The following is a 21,523-nucleotide window of genomic DNA, read 5'->3' on the forward strand; positions in this document are numbered from 1 at the left end:
TAGAGACATACATCACCACAGTCACTTTCCAAACCTCACCCTTCACAGATGCTGGCTTCAGTGACTGTGTGGAATTACATTTATTGCTGTATTAATACTCAGTATGTGGAAGCGGTAAACTGTATTAATACTTTCTATATTAAGGATGTAGACTTTATAGGCCTGTGCAATGTACATGCCTGTGCATGTACTCAAGGCCTGTGCAATGTACATGAATTCTAACACACAATAAACCAGCTGGTCATGTGACCTGGGTCTGAAGAGCCACTTAGTACAACACACCAGGACAGCAAATATACTCAGTCCTTTATTAGAGATTTAGAAACTCAACAATGAAACAAACAAAAAAAAAAACATTTGCTCGAGATGTACATGGAATCAGAATGATGCTACCACTTCAGGGCTTTGGGGAGGGTTGAAACGTGGTACTGGTGCAGACCAGGTGTTGACCAGGTGTGACGGGAGACTGGCTGCACCAGAGGGCTGCAGGAGACTCTTACAGAAAGGATGGAGATCAAAAATAAGGGGGGGAGACACAACAGCTCAGGTGGTCCCAGTGTGACCCGGACACCACGCAAACGTCATCCACACAGCCTCGACGGCCTTCTCCCCACTGTAAACACATTGATTTGTGAAGCATTTTCCTCCCAACACACACAAAGTCATGGAATAGAAACAGATGACAATATCTATGCACTAGTCCAATCTCCCACAGAAACAGGTATTTGTTACATTGTGGGGTCTCAATATGATATGGTCATGTTTTCATTGTTTTTCCTTTGCTGCGAGGACCCACATATACTCTCTCACACACACACCAGCAGTACTTAAAAGCAAAAGAAAAGATTTTGCACTCTGTATTTTTCTATTTTTCAAAACAATTTTTTGCAGATTAAGCTGAGCAAAACAGGGACTATGTGGTCAAATCAACAGAACAAACTCAATGACCTCATGCAGAATTTTCCTCACCACTGAAACCCCTCTTCTATAATCCTCTTTTTTGTCTTTTCTCAGATGTCTGTTAGACTGGAAAACACCAATAAATACTAAAATAATAATTCTTATTCAGACTCATCTATGTATTATAATACTGGTACCATCTCTGGAAAAACATGTTAAATCTCGAGGGGCATTAACTGGTGACAGTGTCACAGAGAATGAAACCAGCATCTTCTGTGCTGAACAAAACGTCTCAATGAATAAAGATCAAACAGTCTTCATTCACGGAACAACAAATGTGAACATGTGTTTAATAAATACCTGCAGGGTCTTTGGCCAAGCTGGCAACACACCCAATCCTCACGTTCAGTGTGAGGAGTCAGATTTGTGTGTTTGCAATCGATCTCCAAACCCTCACGTCTGGAGGGGAGACTGAACAAGACGGAGGAGGTCCCTGCTCATCACTACACTACAGTTTACTCCCACAACCACCAGGAGGCGCAATCATAAAGTAAAATGCACACCAATAGCATGTGGCTATGATATTGGCCATTTGAAATATAATTTGAGTTTTTGTCCACTTTCCCAGCTGACTACACGAGGGACGGTGCTGCAGGACTGTGGAGCCCAAGCAGGAAGTCCTGAAGCAGTCTGGACAAGAGCAGATCTCAGAAGAACAGAGGAACTAACGTGTGAAGACACCCATGAGGCAGGGGGACTGTGACTCGTGTGTTTTGTAGTGTACAGATAATTGTATCTATAGGTGGATGGAAGTAGTTGGTAAAATCTTAAAACAAGACAGCCCATCTTCTCAAAGTGTCATTCGCATCTCAGAACAAACCAAGAACATTTTCAAATTCAAGGTCTGATATTAGTCGGCAACTATTACAGACCAACGTCTCCAGCCAATCTGACCAAATATGTTTGAATATGTGGGCCGGTAACCATAACTTATATAATCTAGAGCACACATTAAAATCACTCCAGAGCAGGCTTCATCTCAAAGATCTGTGAAGACACTGAACAAGAAACAATCTGAACAGCTTAGTGACAAACAGGTTACTTCTAAAACAAACACCACCTCTGAAATTCTGAATTTGTCACTGTGCGCATTACTCTGTGCATCAGTACATTTAGAACTAATTCCCAATCTTCAAATGTCAGTTTGTAGTGTTTCTGCCTGTAGAACGTGCTAACGTCCCACCATCAGTTAACATGTAATGTGCTGACAATGTTACTGATCCGTTAAAAAACAAATCAAATCAAAAACCAGTAGTCACACCTAAAATGTGCTACAGCTCTGCTCCACCAGAGGGGAAGAAGGATGTGAAAAAGGACAGAACCAGAACCAGAACCGAAATAGCCAGGTGAAGCACCGGTGAGGCTGACAAGTCTTCTGAATGACTCATTCAGTTGTTTGAAAGCCAGAACTGATGGTCTTAGCCTCTCCAGCTCAACACAGGACAAAAGAGCAGGAGCTACGGGATGACGCCAACACCACCCATCCAACACCACCCATCCAACACCACCCATCTAACACTGCTACACAAGTGTTTTAAACCAACTATAGCACCAGATGTTCCGTGCTACAGAATAATAAAAAAAAAAATAATAAAAAAAAAACAAATTAATAAAACAAAATAATAATCAGGTGTCCTTTACAGATATTATGAAGTCTGGTTATTGTTGGGTCAAATCATAAATGGCTCAAAGATCTAGTCACCTACTTCAATTTAGGATTTTTTTTTTTCTTCACACACACCACTTAATTTACATCTCAAAAAATAAGATGTAGATATTGAACCCAAACTCAAACACAAAATATTAATGCAACCCATTCTCAATTTCCCATGTTCTTGCTACGTCTATGTTTCAGGAAAGAATAATATCTGGATAAACTGACTTAAAGATTCGTTTCCCACCCCCCATCTGGAAAAAAAAACTTCATAGGACATACCATTCAAAGAGCATCCACCAGAACAGCACACGCACGCACGCGCACACACACGCGCACGCACACACACACACACACACACACACACACACACACACACACACACACCTGTGGGTCTCAGACAAAATGAGGGTGTCAGAGGGCTTTTACACCTTTTTTTCTTTCTTCTTAACATGGCAGTTCAGTCACAGGGCAGTTACACTCTTGGATGCATGTCTAGTGTGACAGCCATGTGCACAAACAGTGGGACATCACAGCTCTAGTATCCTACTACACCCCAGACAAAACAGAGACCCTGCACCACGGTGGGGGGGGGGGGGTAAAGACCAAAGAGCATCGTCATCACCCCACTCAGTACTGACGACTACACACCATTCTCACCTCCTACCTGACTTTATGGTCAAGGATGATTAACACTGGAATACAGACTTCAAATAAATCTTGAATGAATGCTCTCAGACACGGCATCAAAAACAGGCAGCACCCCCTTCCCAAATCTTTTAGTTTTGGGCTAACTGTGTTAACAACCAAGGGCTGGGGTGAAGGGACACAAGAGGGCAGGGGAGATGTTCGGGGAGGACCCTGGGCGGCGGGTCCAGCTGTTCATTGACCACCTCCTCATCTGCGGGTGCGGCAGAGAACTGGACAGCGAGGAGGAGGAGGAAGAGGAGCTCCTCCTTGCTTTGCCACGCCCCTGCAGTGAGCAGCAGGCATCACATGTTACTGCTTCCTGAAGAGAGAGAGAGCGAGAGCGAGAGAGAGAGAAACATGGAAGACTGATTTTTAAAACGTGCATTTATGACAAGTTCACCAAACAAAGCAGCTTGGCGGAATCTGTCCTGCAGATGGCGCCATTTCTCAGCAGGACTGAGCCGCACTCTCCGGTGCTCTTACCTGTGCACTGCGGTCCTGAAAAGAGCGAGGAGCAGAGGGTGTTCTGCCACCAGCACTCCCCCTGCTGGACAGCCGTCACAGGCTGCTCTCTCAACCCCAGAAGGGGCAACTGAAGGAGAGGAAAGAGCAGAATTAGGCCACAGAGTACTTCACATTCACACATACAACAGGCTGACAGCAAACCTACAACAGATTATGAAGAATTTATCCACAAGAACCCTAACCCTTCAGCATGTGACTAATTTATATGAGCAAATCTCGGACAAATCCCAGAGGGAAATTCTTGAAATGAGTCTAATATGATTTCTGTGCACATATGTGACCACCTGAGATTGAAAACAAACACAATTTCAAACCCTAGTCTGAGTAATTGTTGATCTACACACATTTTAAAATAAGTGTTTCCGACACTCATAAGGAGAACACTGCATTTATACCCTCAGCTGGTCTTGGTTCTCTTTACACAGGACGTTCCCCTTGACATCATTCAACATGATAAATATGCATCAAGATGATGTGACTCAAGAAATGTGGCTCATGTCTGATAGTAGGGTCCTACTTTCTGGGTAAAGCACTTTAGAGCCAGTTGGCTAACAATTGGCTAGAAAGGAAGGTGATTTCTGTCTTGACCAGCAATATGTGAATATGTATGTGACTAACTGTTAATTACATCAGGATATGTATGGAGGCAGCTCAGTGATTCGTTAGATTTGGGGTTAAACTGGCAGAAACACAAAACACAGACCACCTGCTACCATTAATCTTGGTGCTGGACATTTTCTCAAACACGTGCGTCATTAGTGGTCTCCTCTGTTGCATAAACGTGAGCATTAGTCAAATAGTGCACCAGCGTGGCCAGACTTTCAACTAGACGTCTCACGTTTCGGTTTCATTCCTCACATGAAGCATCAGTGTGGAGCGACCACTTCACTTTATTGCTGAGCTTGCTGAGGAAGTGGCAAAGAAACAAAATGGCTCCCCAGTGGGAGGGGCCAAGCACAGCGGGTCACAAGGACAGGAACCAAAGACACTGGAAAATTACTAGTGTTCTCATCACCAGGACTCAAAATGTGAACTCTGAATGGTCCAGCACCACCTCCAGGCTATGCTATGTTAGCAGGGCAGCTGGGAGACTCCAGCGCCAGAGAGCAACACCACTGCACAATGCTGGCTAATTAGGATGATTAACAAAACATCTAAAGCCCTAGTCCAGAGTGATGGTCCTTCAAAATGGCCCCTGCCTACCTGGAGTGAACACTTTAACTGGACAGTAATCTCCTAGAGGAAGAACTACATCTAGAGCTGGGTATTGTGGCCAATTCTCGAAATCGATTAAATTTCGATTTGTTGGGTTCTGGATCGATTGATCGCGATTCAATTCGATCCAATCTGCTTTTAAATAGAGAAAAATGGCCCAACTGTGTTACAATACACTAATGTACTTTATTTTTTCTCTTCACCATAAACAGGTTTTAATTGTAGACTTGTACTGTTTATTCTTAGAGGACTATTTTCCTCTTTGCACTATACAATTCACAAATTTGCATAAATATCAGCTTATCAAAATACATTATTGACCACTTTTTACAATGGAAGAAAATGAATATTGAGCAGAATTAAGTTGGAGTTATCTTTGGATCGGCCCTCCAACACAGTACAGTCATACGGAAGGTCATTCCTACTTGGCTGAGAGCGGATCTAGTGAGCTCTAAATGACCCAGAGAGGACCCATGTAATTATTAATGCATTCAAGAAAAACAATGTGTATCTTGTACCAGCAGAAATTAAGCACATCTTGATGTGATTAGAAGTGATGTACATGTGCCCTCCACGGTGTTTAGATATCCAAATGACCTAGATCTGTACGCCGTGATGCACTTTACAGAGAAGGTGAAATTTAACAGAACTCAAGCACACGCACAGTGACGTTCACTCACCTCATGCAAATCAGGAACTGCATCGTGTGATTTTCCAAATTCCGCGACCTCACTGGCCTCGTCACACCCGCAGGCCTCGGGATCTGTGGGGGGCTGCTCCGTCTGTGGCGTATCCACCTCTGTGCAAGGGCTCGCCACAGACTGCACTGCAGGTGCACCTGCATTTTTGCAGTCTAAGCAAATTTCCCGCTCTGCGTTCGGCAGAGAGGCACCCCCACCTTCCTGCGAATCCAGTGAAGTCTGAGCACTCTTCTCCATGCCAGACTTCTTTAGTCTGGGTAAGAATTTGCCAGACTCCAGTTCGGACTTCCCATAGTAAGGGCCTTCGCATTCTGCATCGTCCTCGAGGGGTTTGAGGTCTGCCTGCGGGTCATCGAACAGGTCCGTCTGACCAGAAACGGGAAGACTCGTTTCCTCTTTTTCAGACTCTGCGTCCGATACGCTGCACCAACCTGGAGATAGTTCAGAAGCAGATATCGGCCGAAAATGAGTCCTCGGGGATATGCGGATGGCCCGATACTGTGTGCGGTTCATGCCGTACAAATGCGGGCAGAAGGGCTCGTTGTCCGAGTCCGAGCACAGTATGGACTTGGGCTTGAACCCTGGGCTGAATGAGGCCATGTCTTCAGGTTCAAAGGAGCATTCCACGTGCAGGACCTGTGAAAAGGGCTTATTCAGATCCAAGGACGAAAACGGGCACTCAAGTCCTTGCTCCTCTCCGCAGTACCCTCCGCAGGATCCGAGGAAATCTTCATGGAAGATAACGGAAAACCCCTTATTCAGTCCATCGGCCGCCCCTTTGGCAGCCTGATCGTTCTGTCCAAATGACACCAGCGGCCTCCACAGCGGCTTATGACCCGAAGTGAAGCAGCCGCCTGCGTTCATGAACACATCCGTCCCTGCAATGGTAACCACATCGGAGGACGTTGCCGCACACTGCAGCAGGCTGCCGCAGGACTCTCCTGGTGGAACCAGCGTCCACTCCTTGTCGCCGTCTACGGTCTTTAGCTCTCCATACACCCCTCCGAGGATAAAGGAAGTGCCACCCTTCTCCGAGTGCACGTCCCAAGGCCTAGCGGGCGTCGTGTAATCCCCTCCATCCATCTTGGAGGCCTTGCTTTTGGCCAGACCTTGGTCCTCTTTCTGGCCTTCCCAGAGGTGGTACTCTGACCGTTGAACAGCCTTCTTCTGGATGGGCTCGTCCTTCACCTCTACGTCGAGACAGCAGCAGCACTGGTAACTAGGGGTCTCCTCCGAAAACAAGTTCTCGCCTGCTTTCTCCATTCCAAGAGCCAAGACACAATCTTTGTCTCCTATAGCCATCCAAATGTCTTTTATTATTCCTGAGCTGTAATCATCACTTTGTTGGTTTGTATCATCTGAGAACAAAACAGTGTTGTACTGTTTGCTCTCGTCCTGCTCTAATGCTATTCCACAAACAGACTCCAGTTTAGAAACCTTGTTGAAGGTCTGGTTGGACACTGTGCCTACACTCATTTCGTCCTGCTGGTGACCTGGGTTCTCCTGCAAAAAATCCAGAAGCTCCTCGTCCATGTATGCTGCTGGGATGGGAGGAATTACGCAGCCGACTTCCTCACCGCCCAACTGCGCAGACTCGTCCAGTTGAGCACCGATCTGCTCGCTGTCCGAGCGCGTCTCCTCCGAGTGGGACCACGGACTGCACGTCCTCGTCGACAGGTTGGAGCAGTGTTCAGTTTCATCAAAGGCACTGTTTTTGGTCCAAATTAGCAAACGGGACTGTTTGTTTCCAATGGAGTCGAGACAGCTATTCGAATCCATGTTGTCACGATTCTGCGTGAGCGAGTCACAAGGGAAGGGGAAAGCGGAGCTGTCGCACTGCAGCTCAAAGAGCGAGAAGCAGGTGTTGAGGGCAGACGTGCTGCCGCTGGCGTCCGTAGGGTGTAGCTCCCCAAGAGAGCCGGGCAGCCTGCTCATGTTAAATGGGACACCGCCCAACACTGGGGACAGCCTAGCCGGAGAGTCACCTGCCCAGCTCTCTGCTTCCAAATCCTCAGAGCTAGAGGAAGAGTAGCACTCCCACACGTGAGCTATGTTTTCCATATCACACGTGAGGGTCACGTCAGCTTCCGAAGCTCCAAGAGGCTCCTCTTTTATTGCACTTTCCCCTTGTAGCTCAAGGCCATCTAGAAATATATGACATCCAGCCTCAACATCTCTTGGCTCGTTGCTCTTTTGCCGAATCATGTTCAAGATCCGACTCTCGTGTACTGCATCTGAGGCACTAGGATCCAATATGGATTGATAAATGTCAACTTCATAGAAGTGAGTGAATTCACACAGATGCTCATCATCTAAATCTTGACCGTCCTCAGGAGGAAGGCAGCTTGAGATCCCATTCATTTCTGCGGCCTCTTCGTCCCCTTCACCGGACACTTCAACAAAGTGCCCGTCCACGAAAGTACCTGCCGCAAGGTACGCTCTCTCAAAGGAAGAGTTGGCGATGCAGATCCCGTGCATTCTCTCCGACAAACGGTCCATGTCGACAGACACGGACGGGTCATTGGGGGAGTCTTGTTTGTTTCTGTATTTCGTCTCCAGTTTGCTTCGGCTAAACGGGACAAAGTACTCAGAGATGGGCTCGGTGTACCAAAGGGGTTCTTCCATATATTCCTTATTGGCAGCAGCCTCGCCTCCAGCCTCCTTTGCCTCGGTCCAGCTGGGATCTTTACGAATCTCCCTTAACGCCCGCTTACCTTTTCTCGTGTAGTGCTGCTGCTGTTTTGACGGGCCCTCGCTAGCACCGAACACGCTGCCAGAGTTCCTGCGCTCCTCTTTATCGATAGCCTTGAGGGCCAGTTTGACCTGACCACCGCTCCGCCCCTTTTTGCTTCTGTTGCGGACCTCGCGAGACGTGTGCCTGAACCGGACCCCTTTGTTGCTGGAGGTCCTCGGGTCACCATGATTGCCACTGGAGCTCGAGCCACCCTCACTGGAGCCAGAGGACCAGGAGCGGGGGCGGTGCCCCAAATCAGACCGATTTCTGATTTGCCTCTTGTTTTGAGAAGCCGCCTGGTCATCGGACACCCCAGCTGCACCTCCATGGTATCTGTTCTCCTTTTCTTTCTTGCTGCGTCTCTGCTGGGCCTTCTCGTTGGTTGTGGTGGTGCTGAGGACATCAGGCCCTTTATCCTTGAAGACCTCACCCTCACTGGTGCAGTCTTTTGGGGATGAGGTATCCGTGCTCGTCTGAGGGGCGACAGATGAGGATGAGCTGGAATACGTGCAGGCTTTAGACTTGTTCCACACGCTCATAATCTCTTGGAGACAAACAGGTTTTTCTGACAGAGGCGGAAAGGCTTCATAGTACCTTGAAAATAAGAATCAGAAGAAACATGCTCATAAATTTGTGGGTGCCATGATGGTGGCACTGCCGTAACAGAATTCAACAACCCAGATTGTTACCCTATAACATTCTCTGTGTACAAAACACTCCTTACATTTCCACCTGGTCTTTAGAAGAAGGTGATTCAGCCAATTCAGGAGACCGAGATTCATCTGGCTTCTTAGTCGTTTGCTTTTCTTTTTCTGCAACACCATGAATAATAGTTCAATGTTAATAAAGTTGTATTTAAAGTTTATGGTGCACAACGAGCAGCAACAGCATGGCCGGGTAGATCAAACCTTTCTGCTTGTTCTGAATGTCCTTGAGCTTGGTGCAAAGTTCCTCAACCAAGCTTTCGATTCCAGAGTTCTGAGAAAAGAAAAAAATTATATATATTAAAATCACCACACTAAAGTACACTGCCCAATCCTTGCCTGGTGACTACTCACAATTATCAAGTAAAAAAACAAAAACAAAAAAACAACAACAAAGAACTTCTAGTCTGTAACAGACAAAATCTAGGCACTACCTGATAGTATCAGTAGTGGCCACATGCTCAACCATGATGGTGTTCTTTTTAGATACAAGGAACCAAAGGACAAAAAAATATATGGTTACAGAAAGTACTGTCTGCAAACCAGTGTTTAAATGTGGATAAAGGAGGCTTGGTCATGCAGATAAATATTTGTTTAACCCCCAACAAATTATTTCATGTGTTATAAAGCAAACTTGGGAAGGTCTATTTTGGGACAGTCCAGGCAGAATACACTGACACAAACCATGATGTCCATTCTGTGGAGTAACACACTGGTGCCCAGCAGTATTCTAGAACAACGCACTGGTGCCCAGAAGTATTCTAGAACAACGCACTGGCGCCCAGAAAGTATTCTAGAACAGCGCACTGGCGCCCAGAAAGTATTCTAGAACAGCGCACTGGCGCCCAGAAAGTATTCTAGAACAGCGCACTGGCGCCCAGCAGTATTCTAGAACAACGCACTGGTGCCCAGCAGTATTCTAGAACAACGCACTGGCGCCCAGAAGTATTCTAGAACAACGCACTGGCGCCCAGAAAGTATTCTAGAACAACGCACTGGCGCCCAGAAAGTATTCTAGAACAACGCACTGGCGCCCAGAAAGTATTCTAGAACAACGCACTGGCGCCCAGAAAGTATTCTAGAACAGCGCACTGGCGCCCAGAAAGTACTCTAGAACAGCGCACTGGCGCCCAGAAGTATTCTAGAACAACGCACTGGCGCCCAGCAGTATTCTAGAACAACGCACTGGCGCCCAGCAGTATTCTAGAACAACGCTCTGCTGTCACGCACTGCTGAAAGGTAGTGGCGTTGTCTCCGACTCTCCCCATAACACTACTGCTGGACGTCAAGCTCCTCTCACACATTCTGCATCTCTAATACAAATTCAAGTTTGCTCTACCGGTGCCTTTTGTTTAATGTCACCAACACTTAATTTGCAAAACATTTTTTTTATTACAAAGCAGAAGTCTGATGCTTCTAGACACTTTGTCAAAGACATTCCTACTTCCTAATAAAGAGTTCCTCCATGTTTATCGAGAGGTCTGATCTCTCTACCGCAGTTACTAGGTGACATGTTTAGTTTATCTTTATTTGCAGAACTCTCAGCACAAGGAACAAATTCAGCTATTGATAATTGTTTTAAGAATTGAGTGAAAAAAACAGAAACCTTTAGCATGTCAAACACCCAGAGGCCCATACCTCATCAGACGTCAGAAGCTCGTACCTCATCAGACGTCAGAGGTTCTTACCTCATCAGAAGCCAGGCGCAGGCACTGCACAGCTGCTTGCTTCTTCATGTCCTCCAGGCTCAGGCCGGGCCCCCCCTTTCTCCTCCCCTTCCCCCACTTCTTGCCCGCTCCCTTCTCCCATCCCAGGAAGATGTCGTTCTCCTGCATTGGTGGAGTCAGAAAACACATGGTCTCTTCACACTGCCAGCTTACAACGATGCCAAATAACCTTCAGGGCTGCAAACTGCTGAAGATGGAACAAAGGACAAAGCTAGAAACATTAACCCCCCCCCCCCCCCCCACCCCCCCCCCCCCCCCCCCCAAATATCTGGGTCCTCCTGGGAGGCATTCTTCATCTAATGTGACCCCTGATCTTGAACAAAGAAAAAGTGATAAAGTGAAGTGCTGGATGAAACCCATCTCATCACAAGGAGACTCGCATCTTCTCCAAGGTAAGATAATTTACTCAACATACATCATTCATATTCACTTTTAACAGTCTCATTTATCTGCATTAACGCAAGAAGGAAGTCAAGCTTGTTACATAATGGCTGCAAACACTCCAGTGTTTAAAGCGTTTAGCTCTGTGCTTCTGGAAACATTAAGGTCTTTGTAAACTCTCCACAGGACAATTAAGGGGACAGTAACATTACAAAGAATCTGAATCTGTAGCCGTTACTGATGATCTTTGTTAAAGACTAGAACCATCACACAGAACACCAGGATCGTCCAGGACCATTTGTAAATGGCGACTACACGTAAGCTGCCAGAGATGAGATCAGAGATGAGATCCTCACCTGGTCCTGCAGGTCGTAGTCGTAGCTGTCGTGAAGCAGGAGACTGAGGACGTATCGGGTGTAGATCATCGCATCTATGCCACATTTCTCCAGCTCCTGGCCCAGCCAGGTCTGCACCGGGCCCAGAGACTGCAGCAGGGACATCTCCGCCAGGGGCAGCGAGCCGACGGGGAAGGGGGGCCGTGACGCGCGCTCAGGGGGGGCACGACCGGACGACTCGGCGTTCACTGGACGCATGGGAGTCTAGGTGGGAGCCATCGTCATACGCAAGAGCATTCTCCCAGGCAGGCTTTGAGAGGACAGGAGGGGGGTGGGCTTAAGAGGGGAGGGGTCAGCCTAGAGGGCGGAGCTCACTCCAGTGGGACGGACAAAAGAGGGGTCTACATGTAGGACCATGTAGAATTTTGTTTTTTTTTTTTTTTGTATGTTTTTTTAATGCTATTAGCAATGGGGAGGAACGCTAGTCTTCAGGCATGGTTTAGACAGCTGACAGCTGGCAGCCTATAGAAGCACACTGAGCATGCTCAGTTCTGATCAGAGATCTTCATGTTGCAGGATGGCTGGTTCCAGGAATCACCTGAAACACAAAAGCAGAGGACCGTTTGCAGTAGATGTAGGAAAGCACATGGAGTCTTTTAAAAAAGAGAATAAAAATCCTCGGCTATTCTAAATATCACCCAGAGTCTTGTCACCACCACGTAACCCAGTGTGCTGAAATGCACATTTACCCTCTTAACACACTTAACAGAACATGGCTCATCTGAAGGCTTCACGCTGCAAGCCAGTATCAACGTGTTGGTGTGAAACCAAGTTTTCTGACCTCTGCAAATTATTTGGGATTTCACCAAATGCTACAGGCCAACTATGGATCATTGAAATGCTCTGAAATATTAAACATTTCCCCATCCTTCTTTTAAATACTAAAATAATCATTATGAGATGAAAGCCATCATTTTTGACTCAATATGTGGAGTTTCCATTTTATCCATGGTTAAAAAAAAATAAAATGTTAGTATTACCACTTCAAATTTTAATAATGAAAACCAAAGTTTTCCCATCTACCATCAAAGTCAGCAGCAACTTCCCCAGATACAGTAGCACATACACAGGGTTTGCGTTGGGGGTTTGCTTTGTGTCCATGAAATCACGGCGGAAGGCAGCAGATATTCTTCAGCCTTCTAAGAGGACTGAATATGGAATGTGGACATGAAACTTCAGAAAGTAGAATAACTAAAATATCATGGCTGTCTGACCTGCCCATAGCTCGTGAATAATGCACACGCCTCTTCCAGTATTGGGCACCCCCACTCTTTGAGCCAACACTGATGATGGCGTCTGGTGGTGATTCATATGTGTAGTTCTCACACTTACAGGCTCACGCCTTCCTCACAAGCTCCACCCAAGCACCTGGACCCTTACATGAGAGGTTTGGACCAGCACTCTTCCACAAAACTTTTAAAAACAGGTATCTGTACTTTGTTTTGGAGTGTTTTTGTGGCCTCAGCTTTAAAAGACTTTAGAAATGTTAATTAGATGCTTCCATTTGATGAGAGAATTTAACATTAACAGGCCAAATAGGCCTAACTAATGACAATAATAATAGTACTAAAATTATAATCATGTAATACCATTGTAATTATATTTTTGTTTTTTTTTTTACATTTTCAGCAATTTTTTTATATACTGCAATAATACTGGTAACCATGATAAACCATTGCTCTATTATTCGGACTCTATAACCATATCAAACCACTAAGACTCATTAAATAAAATAATTTAAAAGTCAATCTATTAAACAAAGTCAGCAAATCAAAGTGAAGATATGAACAGTGTATAAACTGGAACAGGAACCTAATAAACTAGTTTAAATCTTTTATAAATCCTACTTCCCCTACACCACACAGGGACATACGCACACACCTATACTGGTATGTACACACCTAAACTGGCATTTACACACCTCAACTAGTTAGTTTCAGTCTAAATTGACAGACTGATAAGGACCATATGGGAACCTTACCAGTGTGAACTCTGACGCACTCTCAGAATGAGACTACAGGGTTCTCACACAGGATAATGAACTATGCACCACAACGCACATTCAATATGTAATCAAACATATTATCAAATATACATGTCAGTATTATCAAAGCAGCATGAATGTTAAAAGTTAACTGTTAAATGGATAATGTGAAGACACTGCCAAAAACGTAATTTTCACTACAAGGTGAAGAAACAAAATTAAATATTTATTTTTAAATCTTAAATTTGGACAGCTTCGATATAGCATATAATATATATTTGCCCCTAGCGTTGCAGCTTGTGTAGACGTAACTAATATCTCCGTACACTCGCCTACATTTCCTACAGTTCCTTTGCCCCGCCCCCGACTAGAATGCACAGCTGTCATTGGACATTGTGCCCGTCACTCAACAACGCGGACATGTTTTAGTAAAGCTCATTCAGACACCAGTGAACCAGATAAGGAACTTTGTCGTCACACACTACTCTACAAAAAGTGTTAAGGATCCTCTCGTGTCTAAGTGCGAGACTGAGTTTCAGACGTGGTCCATAATTCACACACAGGCCCGTCAGGTCGAATAAACAGCCCCGCAGGCTTGAACAGAGCAAGTTCAACCACTGGATTTGACCTCCGGAGCAAAAGGCAAATCCGTGCAGGGCTATTTGTGAATTGCGGAACAAATGAAGTGGTCGTAAAGCCGTGTGCCCTTGACACATGCCCTTTCACACCGGCGATTGAGTGTGGATGTATGAACCGAGCAGACGTGGCCATTACGGTGCGCAGTTATTTATAGACCCACTAATGTTAGTCCGGTTCAGTTGTAAGTAGCACCGGGGCATCTCGACGGGTTTGGGTGTAGCGGCCCCCGACCTCGGTGCTACCGCCACACTGCAGGAAACACCTGGAGATGTTCTCACATCTGGGCTTTGGGCTCCCGGGTTTGGGTTAGCTGGCCCATCTAGCCATGCAGAGAGAAATGCCACCAAACTAGCTCACCCAGCCGAAGCTTATTAAACCGAAACCAGCCAAGATAAAAACCAGAACCGCGATTCCACTTCCCCCTTAAAGTCATGTGTTGATAGTCTGCAGTACAAAAATATATATGTTTAAAAAGGACAGACTTGCCTTCACTTTCTTCATCGTTATCCCACAGAGTCACTCGTTCGCCAACATGAGCTCAGCTGGTTTGACTGTACTTTAAGCTGGCTGCTGTGATCGGACATTACAATAATAATACACCACTGGATTGGATTATCATTACAATAATAATACACCGTTGGCCTCGACTGTCCCAGCGAAACTAGCCGCTTAATCCTCCCACCCAGCAGCACTATTGTCATTTATTGTCATTTAAATGACCCGCGAATAGCTGCAGCCATGAGACTGGCGCAGATACCCATGAAAACAGGTGAGATATGGTGTAGATTAACAATACAGGTTTGGGTTTAGGACATTACTTTAATATATAGTGTAGATTAACAATACAGGTTTAGGACATTAATATATGGTGTAGATTAACAATACAGGTTTAGGACATTATGATATGGTGTAGATTATGAATACTGGTTTAGGTTTAGACCATTACTTTATGATATGGTTTAGATTTAGACCATTATTTTATGATATGGTTTAGGTTTAGACCATTACTTTATGATATGGTTTAGATTTAGACCATTACTTTATGATATGGTTTAGATTTAGACCATTACTTTATGATATGGTTTAGGTTTAAGGCCATTAGCTCAGCTGGCCGACACGGGCCTACTCCTCCTACCCAAACCCGCCGCTCAATTCACGCACGGATGACCAAACAAGCACAATAACATCTCTCCGTGAACACACACACACACACACACACACACACAATAAAACCGCGTCTCGGCAGGTCGTGTTCACCAAAAACCAACAAACGAAGCTTTCAGCGGGCTGACTAACGCTATCTGAGGGGAGGCGGAGGAGCTGATGGAGCAGCCGGGCGTAGCTAGCTCTAGCGCTAATGCTAATGCTAGCGGAGCTAGCGGCGGGTTAAACGGCGCTAGATACGCAGCTGCTCCGCGTCTGAAACGCGCCGCCGCGGACACATAACGGACACCGACCCCGACCCAGACCCCCCATCACACGGACACTCGCCCTCACCTGCCGTCACTCGACGCCGCCGGGAAGAGGAGCAGGAGAAGCGGTCACTTCTCCCCCGCTGCCGTTCAGAGCTCGGGCTCCGCGCACCGCCGCCGCCGCAGCACCGTCACGTACTTGGGGCGCCCAAGCGGCGACGCGCAACAACTGCCGTGTTTCCACCCCGGGCCCGAGTTAGCGGGCAACCGCGGCCATGCGGGCTCTGTGCGTGGGGAGCGCGCACGTTCACGACACCGGTCGGCTTGAGCCAAGATGGGCGCCGACGCCGGACAGCTTCTGTCACGCGCCTCTTTTGAGCCGTCTCCAGGCAACAAGACGAATAGCTACCGCCCTACTAAAGAGAGGCGTTGTGCTTCCGCGTCCGATTGCATCAGAGGATTAAGTAGTTCTTGTTGTGAAATGACGCTCGCTTCAAAGATCTTCACTTTTATGCGGGTGGAGGTTATTTGGGCGGACTTCACAGACGTTCGTGGGACTCAGTTGTCTTAAACACGAAAAAAGGACGAGCCCAAGAGGAACATTAAATCGTTCAGTGACAATTACACAATCGTGTCTGATAATGCATGCAGCGCACCGTCTCACATTTAGGATCCAGGAAGTGCGTGTAAAAGTGACATGGATATAAAATTATATTGGTCTGTGTAGTACCACGATCATTTGAAACAGTAAACGGTAAACCAGAGTGGGAATATAACCTATTAAGACACATGCAGCTTTTAATTTAAACAAAGTAACTGAAATAGGCTTTATAGAACATCAAACACTGAAATAGACCTAAAATAGTTTTGGACTCACAGCTGTCCAGTGTTGCACTGAGGTAATTTATGTGGTTTAATGTGCCTTTTCATTAAGGTGTCTTGTCACTGCTGGTACAAAGTGGCCCACAGATGCTGGTTTTATAATAAAAGTTTTTGAGTGGCTACACCGTAAGGTCTCCTGTCCCCTTCCCGGCCAGTTGAGATCACAGGCCCACCTGGATAAGCAGCCATCTTAGTTTAATCTGTGGACGCACCCAGCCAAGGGAAATGGCCATGAGAAGACTAGAACAACCTGGTTCAACCAAATGACTTAAAATAAAAAGATGAACAAACAAGTACAACAAAACAAACAAATTAAATATGGCCAATGTGAATAAAATGTTTATAAAATCACAGATTAGTAAGACTCAACTGTTTACACCTAATCCTAGAGTTATATACAGTATAACAAAATGCTTTTCCAAATATGCCATATGTGATACCAAGCCAGTGAAGGAAAGTGAGTTTCCCAGATTAAAAAACAAGATAACAACAACCTTGATGTCTTGTTTTTCCTGATTGGATTTAGCATTTGGATTGGATTAAATCAATCATGCTCTGACAGGCTGGGAGGAATGAGATGATCTTGAGTGGACTGATAAAGTGAGAAGTCTTTGTTTTGTAAGTGGTTTTTTTAATCAATGTTAAACAGAAATCTCACTAATCATGTTTATGAGATATTTGAATGTGATTATAGTGTGATCTGATTTGCATAGTAATAATATTGATTAATATTACTGATCCAAAGCAAAAAAAAAAAGGATACAGCACAAAAATAATATTAACAAGAACATTGTTTACAGATTTTACCTTGTACTTCACACCATCTCCTTTGAGAGGCAGACTTGTGTTGTCTTATTCAGGCAGGACTTGTGCTTCTGTGTTATTACTCGACTAGAGGTATGTTGATGAAGTCCACCTGGGGGGTGAAGGGTGATTTTAGAGGCATTGGCCTCGAGGTGAATGTGTGTGCACAACAGCGTAAACTGTGCTGCTGCACAAGTGTGGTGCTGTACCAGTGATCAGACATGTGGTGTGTTTTGTTTCTAATAGAACTACAACGCTAAGATGACCTGGCAGACATGAGCTGAGTTCAATAGCCTTCTGCATACATGTTAAATGTTTATCAAACAGAATGTCTCCTGGCAGCTTTTAGAGCTCATGCAATTGTCTGTGGCATTTTGGAGTGAAAACATATGACAAAAGCTTTGAATAGACTTTAGAGCATAACCTGGGCTAGGGTACACTGACCAAGGGCCCCATGGCAATGTTTCTGTTTGTACTTCCTGTCTAGACCACCAAGACCATGTCTTGCAGGCATCTTCTTGGCCTGGGCGGTATGTGCTTTGGGCCTGCTATAGGGCAAGGTACTTCCTGTGTGTCTTAACATTTCCTGCGTGTCTTAATTCTGAACTTGTTTGTTTTCTAGTGGTGGTGAAAAACTGAAACCCTAAAGCCTCAAAAGGAAATACAATTGCAAGAACACACACACACACACACACACACACACACACACACACACACATACACACACACACACACACACACACACACACACACACACACACACACACACACACACACACACACACACACACACACACACACAGACAGAGACACACCCACACTCATACACAACGGTACAGATGCATAGATAAACATGTTTGCCGCTGTTGCTTTACAAACAGCTCTGTCATGTGAGTGTAGGGTTGTAAATGTAAAATGTAAATGTAAATGTGCCGTATTTTGTCAATTGTGATTTTCACACCGCAATCAAAATTTGTCCTCTGCTTTTAACCCATCTGTGCAGACACACTAGTGATTACTGTGGATCACACGTGCCCAGAGCGGTGGGCAGCCCTAGCCCGGCGCCCGGGGAGCAGTTGGGGTTAGGTGCCTTGCTCAAGGGCACCTCAGTGGGAATCGAACCCACGACCCTCCGGTCACAAGACCAGTTCCCTACCACCAGGCCATGACTGCCCCAGACCATGTTGTGAAGCAGAGGTACATACTCAAGACCTCTGTGTGGTTCTGGGCCCCTGAGGGCCCTACCTCCGCACCGTGAGGCCCCTGAGGGCCCTACCTCCACACTGTGAGGCCCCTGAGGGCCACACCTCCACACTGTGAGGCCCCTGAGGGCCACACCTCCACACTGAGGCCCCTGAGGGCCACACCTCCACACTGTCTACTGCAGCACACAGACTCGTATCATGAAGGGATCAGTGATTACCTGGTATTGGGAAAGTGTGGAGAGCTCACCACCTCCTCTTTAAAGGAATAACACACACACATTTAGTTGCTCCGCCTAGAAAATTAATCTTTTATATTTTGATGACTTACACTGTTTACACTGGAGATTACCGTTAGGCACCTGCAGGGGGCAGCACCACCAGCACTAACGTAATAACAGTGCATGGTTTGTGAAGGACAAGCCTCTTCTGTGAGTGTGCCTGACCCTATTTTGAACCAGCCTTTCTAATCCTGATAACATGTGCGATGCTGTAATGTTTTACAACCAGAGCTTCTGCCCTTAAGCCCTTGTTTAAAACTCCTAGTTTCAGTATGGGCTCCTGCCTCTAGATAACCTGCTACGGCCGTCTGACCTGAATGAGGTATGGTTGTTGTTTTAAACCTGTGGTGAACGGAAAAGGTTGACTTAAATAAAGAGAAATGGTTTGGACTCACCGTCACAATGCAAAGGTTCCATTTCCGCCCTTTCTGACCTTACACCACTAGACTTTCCATCAGCTTTCTAACTCGACTTGCACACACACACAGGGTAGTTCAGTTTTGCTGAGATAATCATGTATTTGGTAAGTCACAGGCACACACACAGTTTGACTCTATTTAGCCTAGGTGTGCACAGCAATTTTGAAAACTCAAGTTTCACACACTCCATAGAAAACCCATACACATATTTTCCAAAACCATTTTATTGATAAAAATATAATTTACAAAACTGATTTTTGTATGTGATATTGCCTTTCTTTCTTATGTCATTACTTATCTTATTGCAGAAATGATCACTGAGCCCCAGGACTTTGGGTTAAGAACCCTGACATACTGAAGGTCTAATTCAGAACCTTTCAGTTCGTCTTTATCACCCATAGAAACACATGCAATTCATCAACTTGTTATGCAAAGCTGTGGCAGTCTAATAGCCCATGTGATAGAGAGGCTGCGAGAGAGACAGACAGAGAGAGAGAGACAGACAGAGAGTAAAGAGTGTGCACTGCTGTCTATTTTTAGTTGTGCTATAATTTCTGCTCAGGTTTTTAAAGATAAAAAATGCAACTTTAGCAAAGAGAAGAGAGTTTAGCAGAAAACAAGAAGAAAGTTAAACTAACTGATGCGGTTCAGCTGCTGTTCTGTTAGCACTGATAGCATTTGAGCTTAATTGTTATTTATGATGATCCTCTCTTTTTTGAGATAGTTGATCCTGTCTTTTTTAAGACAGTTGATCCTGTCTTTTTTGAGACAGTTGATCCTGTCTTTTTAGAAGCACTTGATCCTATCTTTACTGAGGCAGATGAACCCGTTTTGTTGAAGACAGTTGATCCTTTCTTTTTTGAAGCAGTTGATCCTTTCTTTTTTGAAGCAGTTGATCCTGTCTTTACTGAGGCAGTTGATCTTGTATTTTCAGAGGTAGTTGATCCTGTCTTTTCTGAGGCAGTTGACTCCTGTTCATCATTCCTTTGCAGATCAAAGTAGGATTCGTACACAGGAACCATATACTAAGAAAGAGAGAAATAATTCACTTTAGCAGTTCACAAAGCTGATTAGATGAACGTTATTGCTCCTGAATAATTGTTAATGGTGTATGACCACCAGTTGTTTGTACATATCATAGCAAGCTGGTGAATTATGGGAGACTGATTACGGCTAGTTTAAATCAGAAATACAAGACTCTTTATCGAATGTGTCAGACACTGTTTGAGGCAATCAGGAGCAATAATGTATTGTTGTTTGAGTCTTTTATACAAAAAAGCCAATAAAATACTATATTTCCTCAGACAACTGAAAAAATTTAGAATCAGGCCGAACATCCTCCTTCAGTTTTACACAGCAATCATCCAAAGCATACTTACCTCATCTATAATAGTCTGGTACGGAAATCTGGATAAGCATTCACGAAATAAACTACAATGTATAATAGATAAATCATCCAAAATCACTGGCCACACCCTCCCATCCATAGACACACTGTATCAAAAACGCATCATACAACGAGCCAAAAAGATCACTTCAGACCCCTCTCACCCTGCATATCACTTGTTTACACGCATGCCTTCTGGAAGACGCTATAGGTCCCTACCAACAAAATCAGTCAGACTCAAAAACAGTTTCTTTCCAACTGCTGTGCGGTCACTAAATTAATGTATGATCTGAAAGAATTGTTTGTCTATGTCTGTATATTGTAGTTGTATTTATGCATTTGTTTTTTCTTTTGACACAGAGATGTGAGTATGTTATGCTGTACCGGAAGCAAATTCCACCAACTTGTTGTGTGGTCATTAATAATAAATGAATGAATGAATGAATGAATTAGAAATTCATGTTAATTTTATTATAACTGATTTACATTGTACATGTATATTTTCCTCCATGTCATTTAATGTTTGTTACAGAAGTGATGACTAAAGGCTTGATGGAGGGGTGGGACTATGGAATTAGAGGGAGGGGTTTTGATGGAGGGGTGGGACTGTGGAATTAGAGGGAGGGGTTTTGATGGAGGGGTGGGACTGTGGAATTAGAGGGAGGGGTTTTGATGGAGGGGTGGGACTATGGAATTAGAGGGAGGGGTTTTGATGGAGGGGTGGGACTGTGGAATTAGAGGGAGTGGTTTTGATGGAGGGGTGGGACTGTGGAATTAGAGGGAGGGGTTTTGATGGAAGGGTGGGACTATGGAATTAGAGGGAGGGG

General features: G+C 45.1%; 2 protein-coding genes across 3 annotated transcripts in view; both read right to left on the bottom strand.

The window, feature by feature from the left end:
* Positions 1 to 294: 294 nt before the first annotated feature.
* Positions 295 to 16,088, bottom strand: kiaa0232 (KIAA0232 ortholog). Its single transcript, XM_076973606.1, has 8 exons — positions 15,807 to 16,088; positions 11,648 to 12,224; positions 10,872 to 11,012; positions 9,388 to 9,457; positions 9,204 to 9,291; positions 5,725 to 9,073; positions 3,788 to 3,896; positions 295 to 3,623 (listed from the first exon to the last, which is right to left on the bottom strand). The coding sequence occupies exons 2-8, from the start codon at positions 11,882 to 11,884 to the stop codon at positions 3,607 to 3,609; spliced, it is 4,011 nt and encodes a 1,336-aa protein (XP_076829721.1). The 5' UTR covers positions 11,885 to 12,224; positions 15,807 to 16,088; the 3' UTR covers positions 295 to 3,606.
* Positions 16,089 to 19,546: 3,458 nt separating this feature from the next.
* LOC143474448 (uncharacterized) overlaps positions 19,547 to 21,523 on the bottom strand; it is an 83,468-nt gene continuing 81,491 nt past the window's right edge. The window contains exon 5 of one of the 2 annotated variants that reach the window (XM_076971911.1): positions 19,547 to 20,334. In XM_076971911.1, the coding sequence (XP_076828026.1) occupies positions 20,005 to 20,334 (330 nt within the window). In that variant the 3' untranslated portion in view covers positions 19,547 to 20,004. The remainder of the gene's footprint in view (positions 20,335 to 21,523) is intronic. The other variant, XM_076971910.1, reaches the window with a different exon arrangement.

Source organism: Brachyhypopomus gauderio, chromosome 14 (genome assembly GCF_052324685.1).
Source record: "Brachyhypopomus gauderio isolate BG-103 chromosome 14, BGAUD_0.2, whole genome shotgun sequence".
Classification (NCBI taxonomy): Eukaryota; Metazoa; Chordata; class Actinopteri; order Gymnotiformes; family Hypopomidae; genus Brachyhypopomus; species Brachyhypopomus gauderio.

What these genes read in the sequence shown, in the direction of transcription:
- kiaa0232 (XM_076973606.1), bottom strand. Translation starts at nt 11,884, where the DNA reads ATGCGTCCAGTGAACGCCGAGTCGTCCGGTCGTGCCCCCCCTGAGCGC. An exon ending in CATTCAGAACAAGCAGAAAG is followed by an intron (nt 9,292 to 9,387) that starts GTTTGATCTACC and finishes ATGGTGTTGCAG; the next exon opens with AAAAAGAAAAGCAAACGACT. An exon ending in TCTAAAGACCAGGTGGAAAT is followed by an intron (nt 9,074 to 9,203) that starts GTAAGGAGTGTT and finishes CTTATTTTCAAG; the next exon opens with GTACTATGAAGCCTTTCCGC.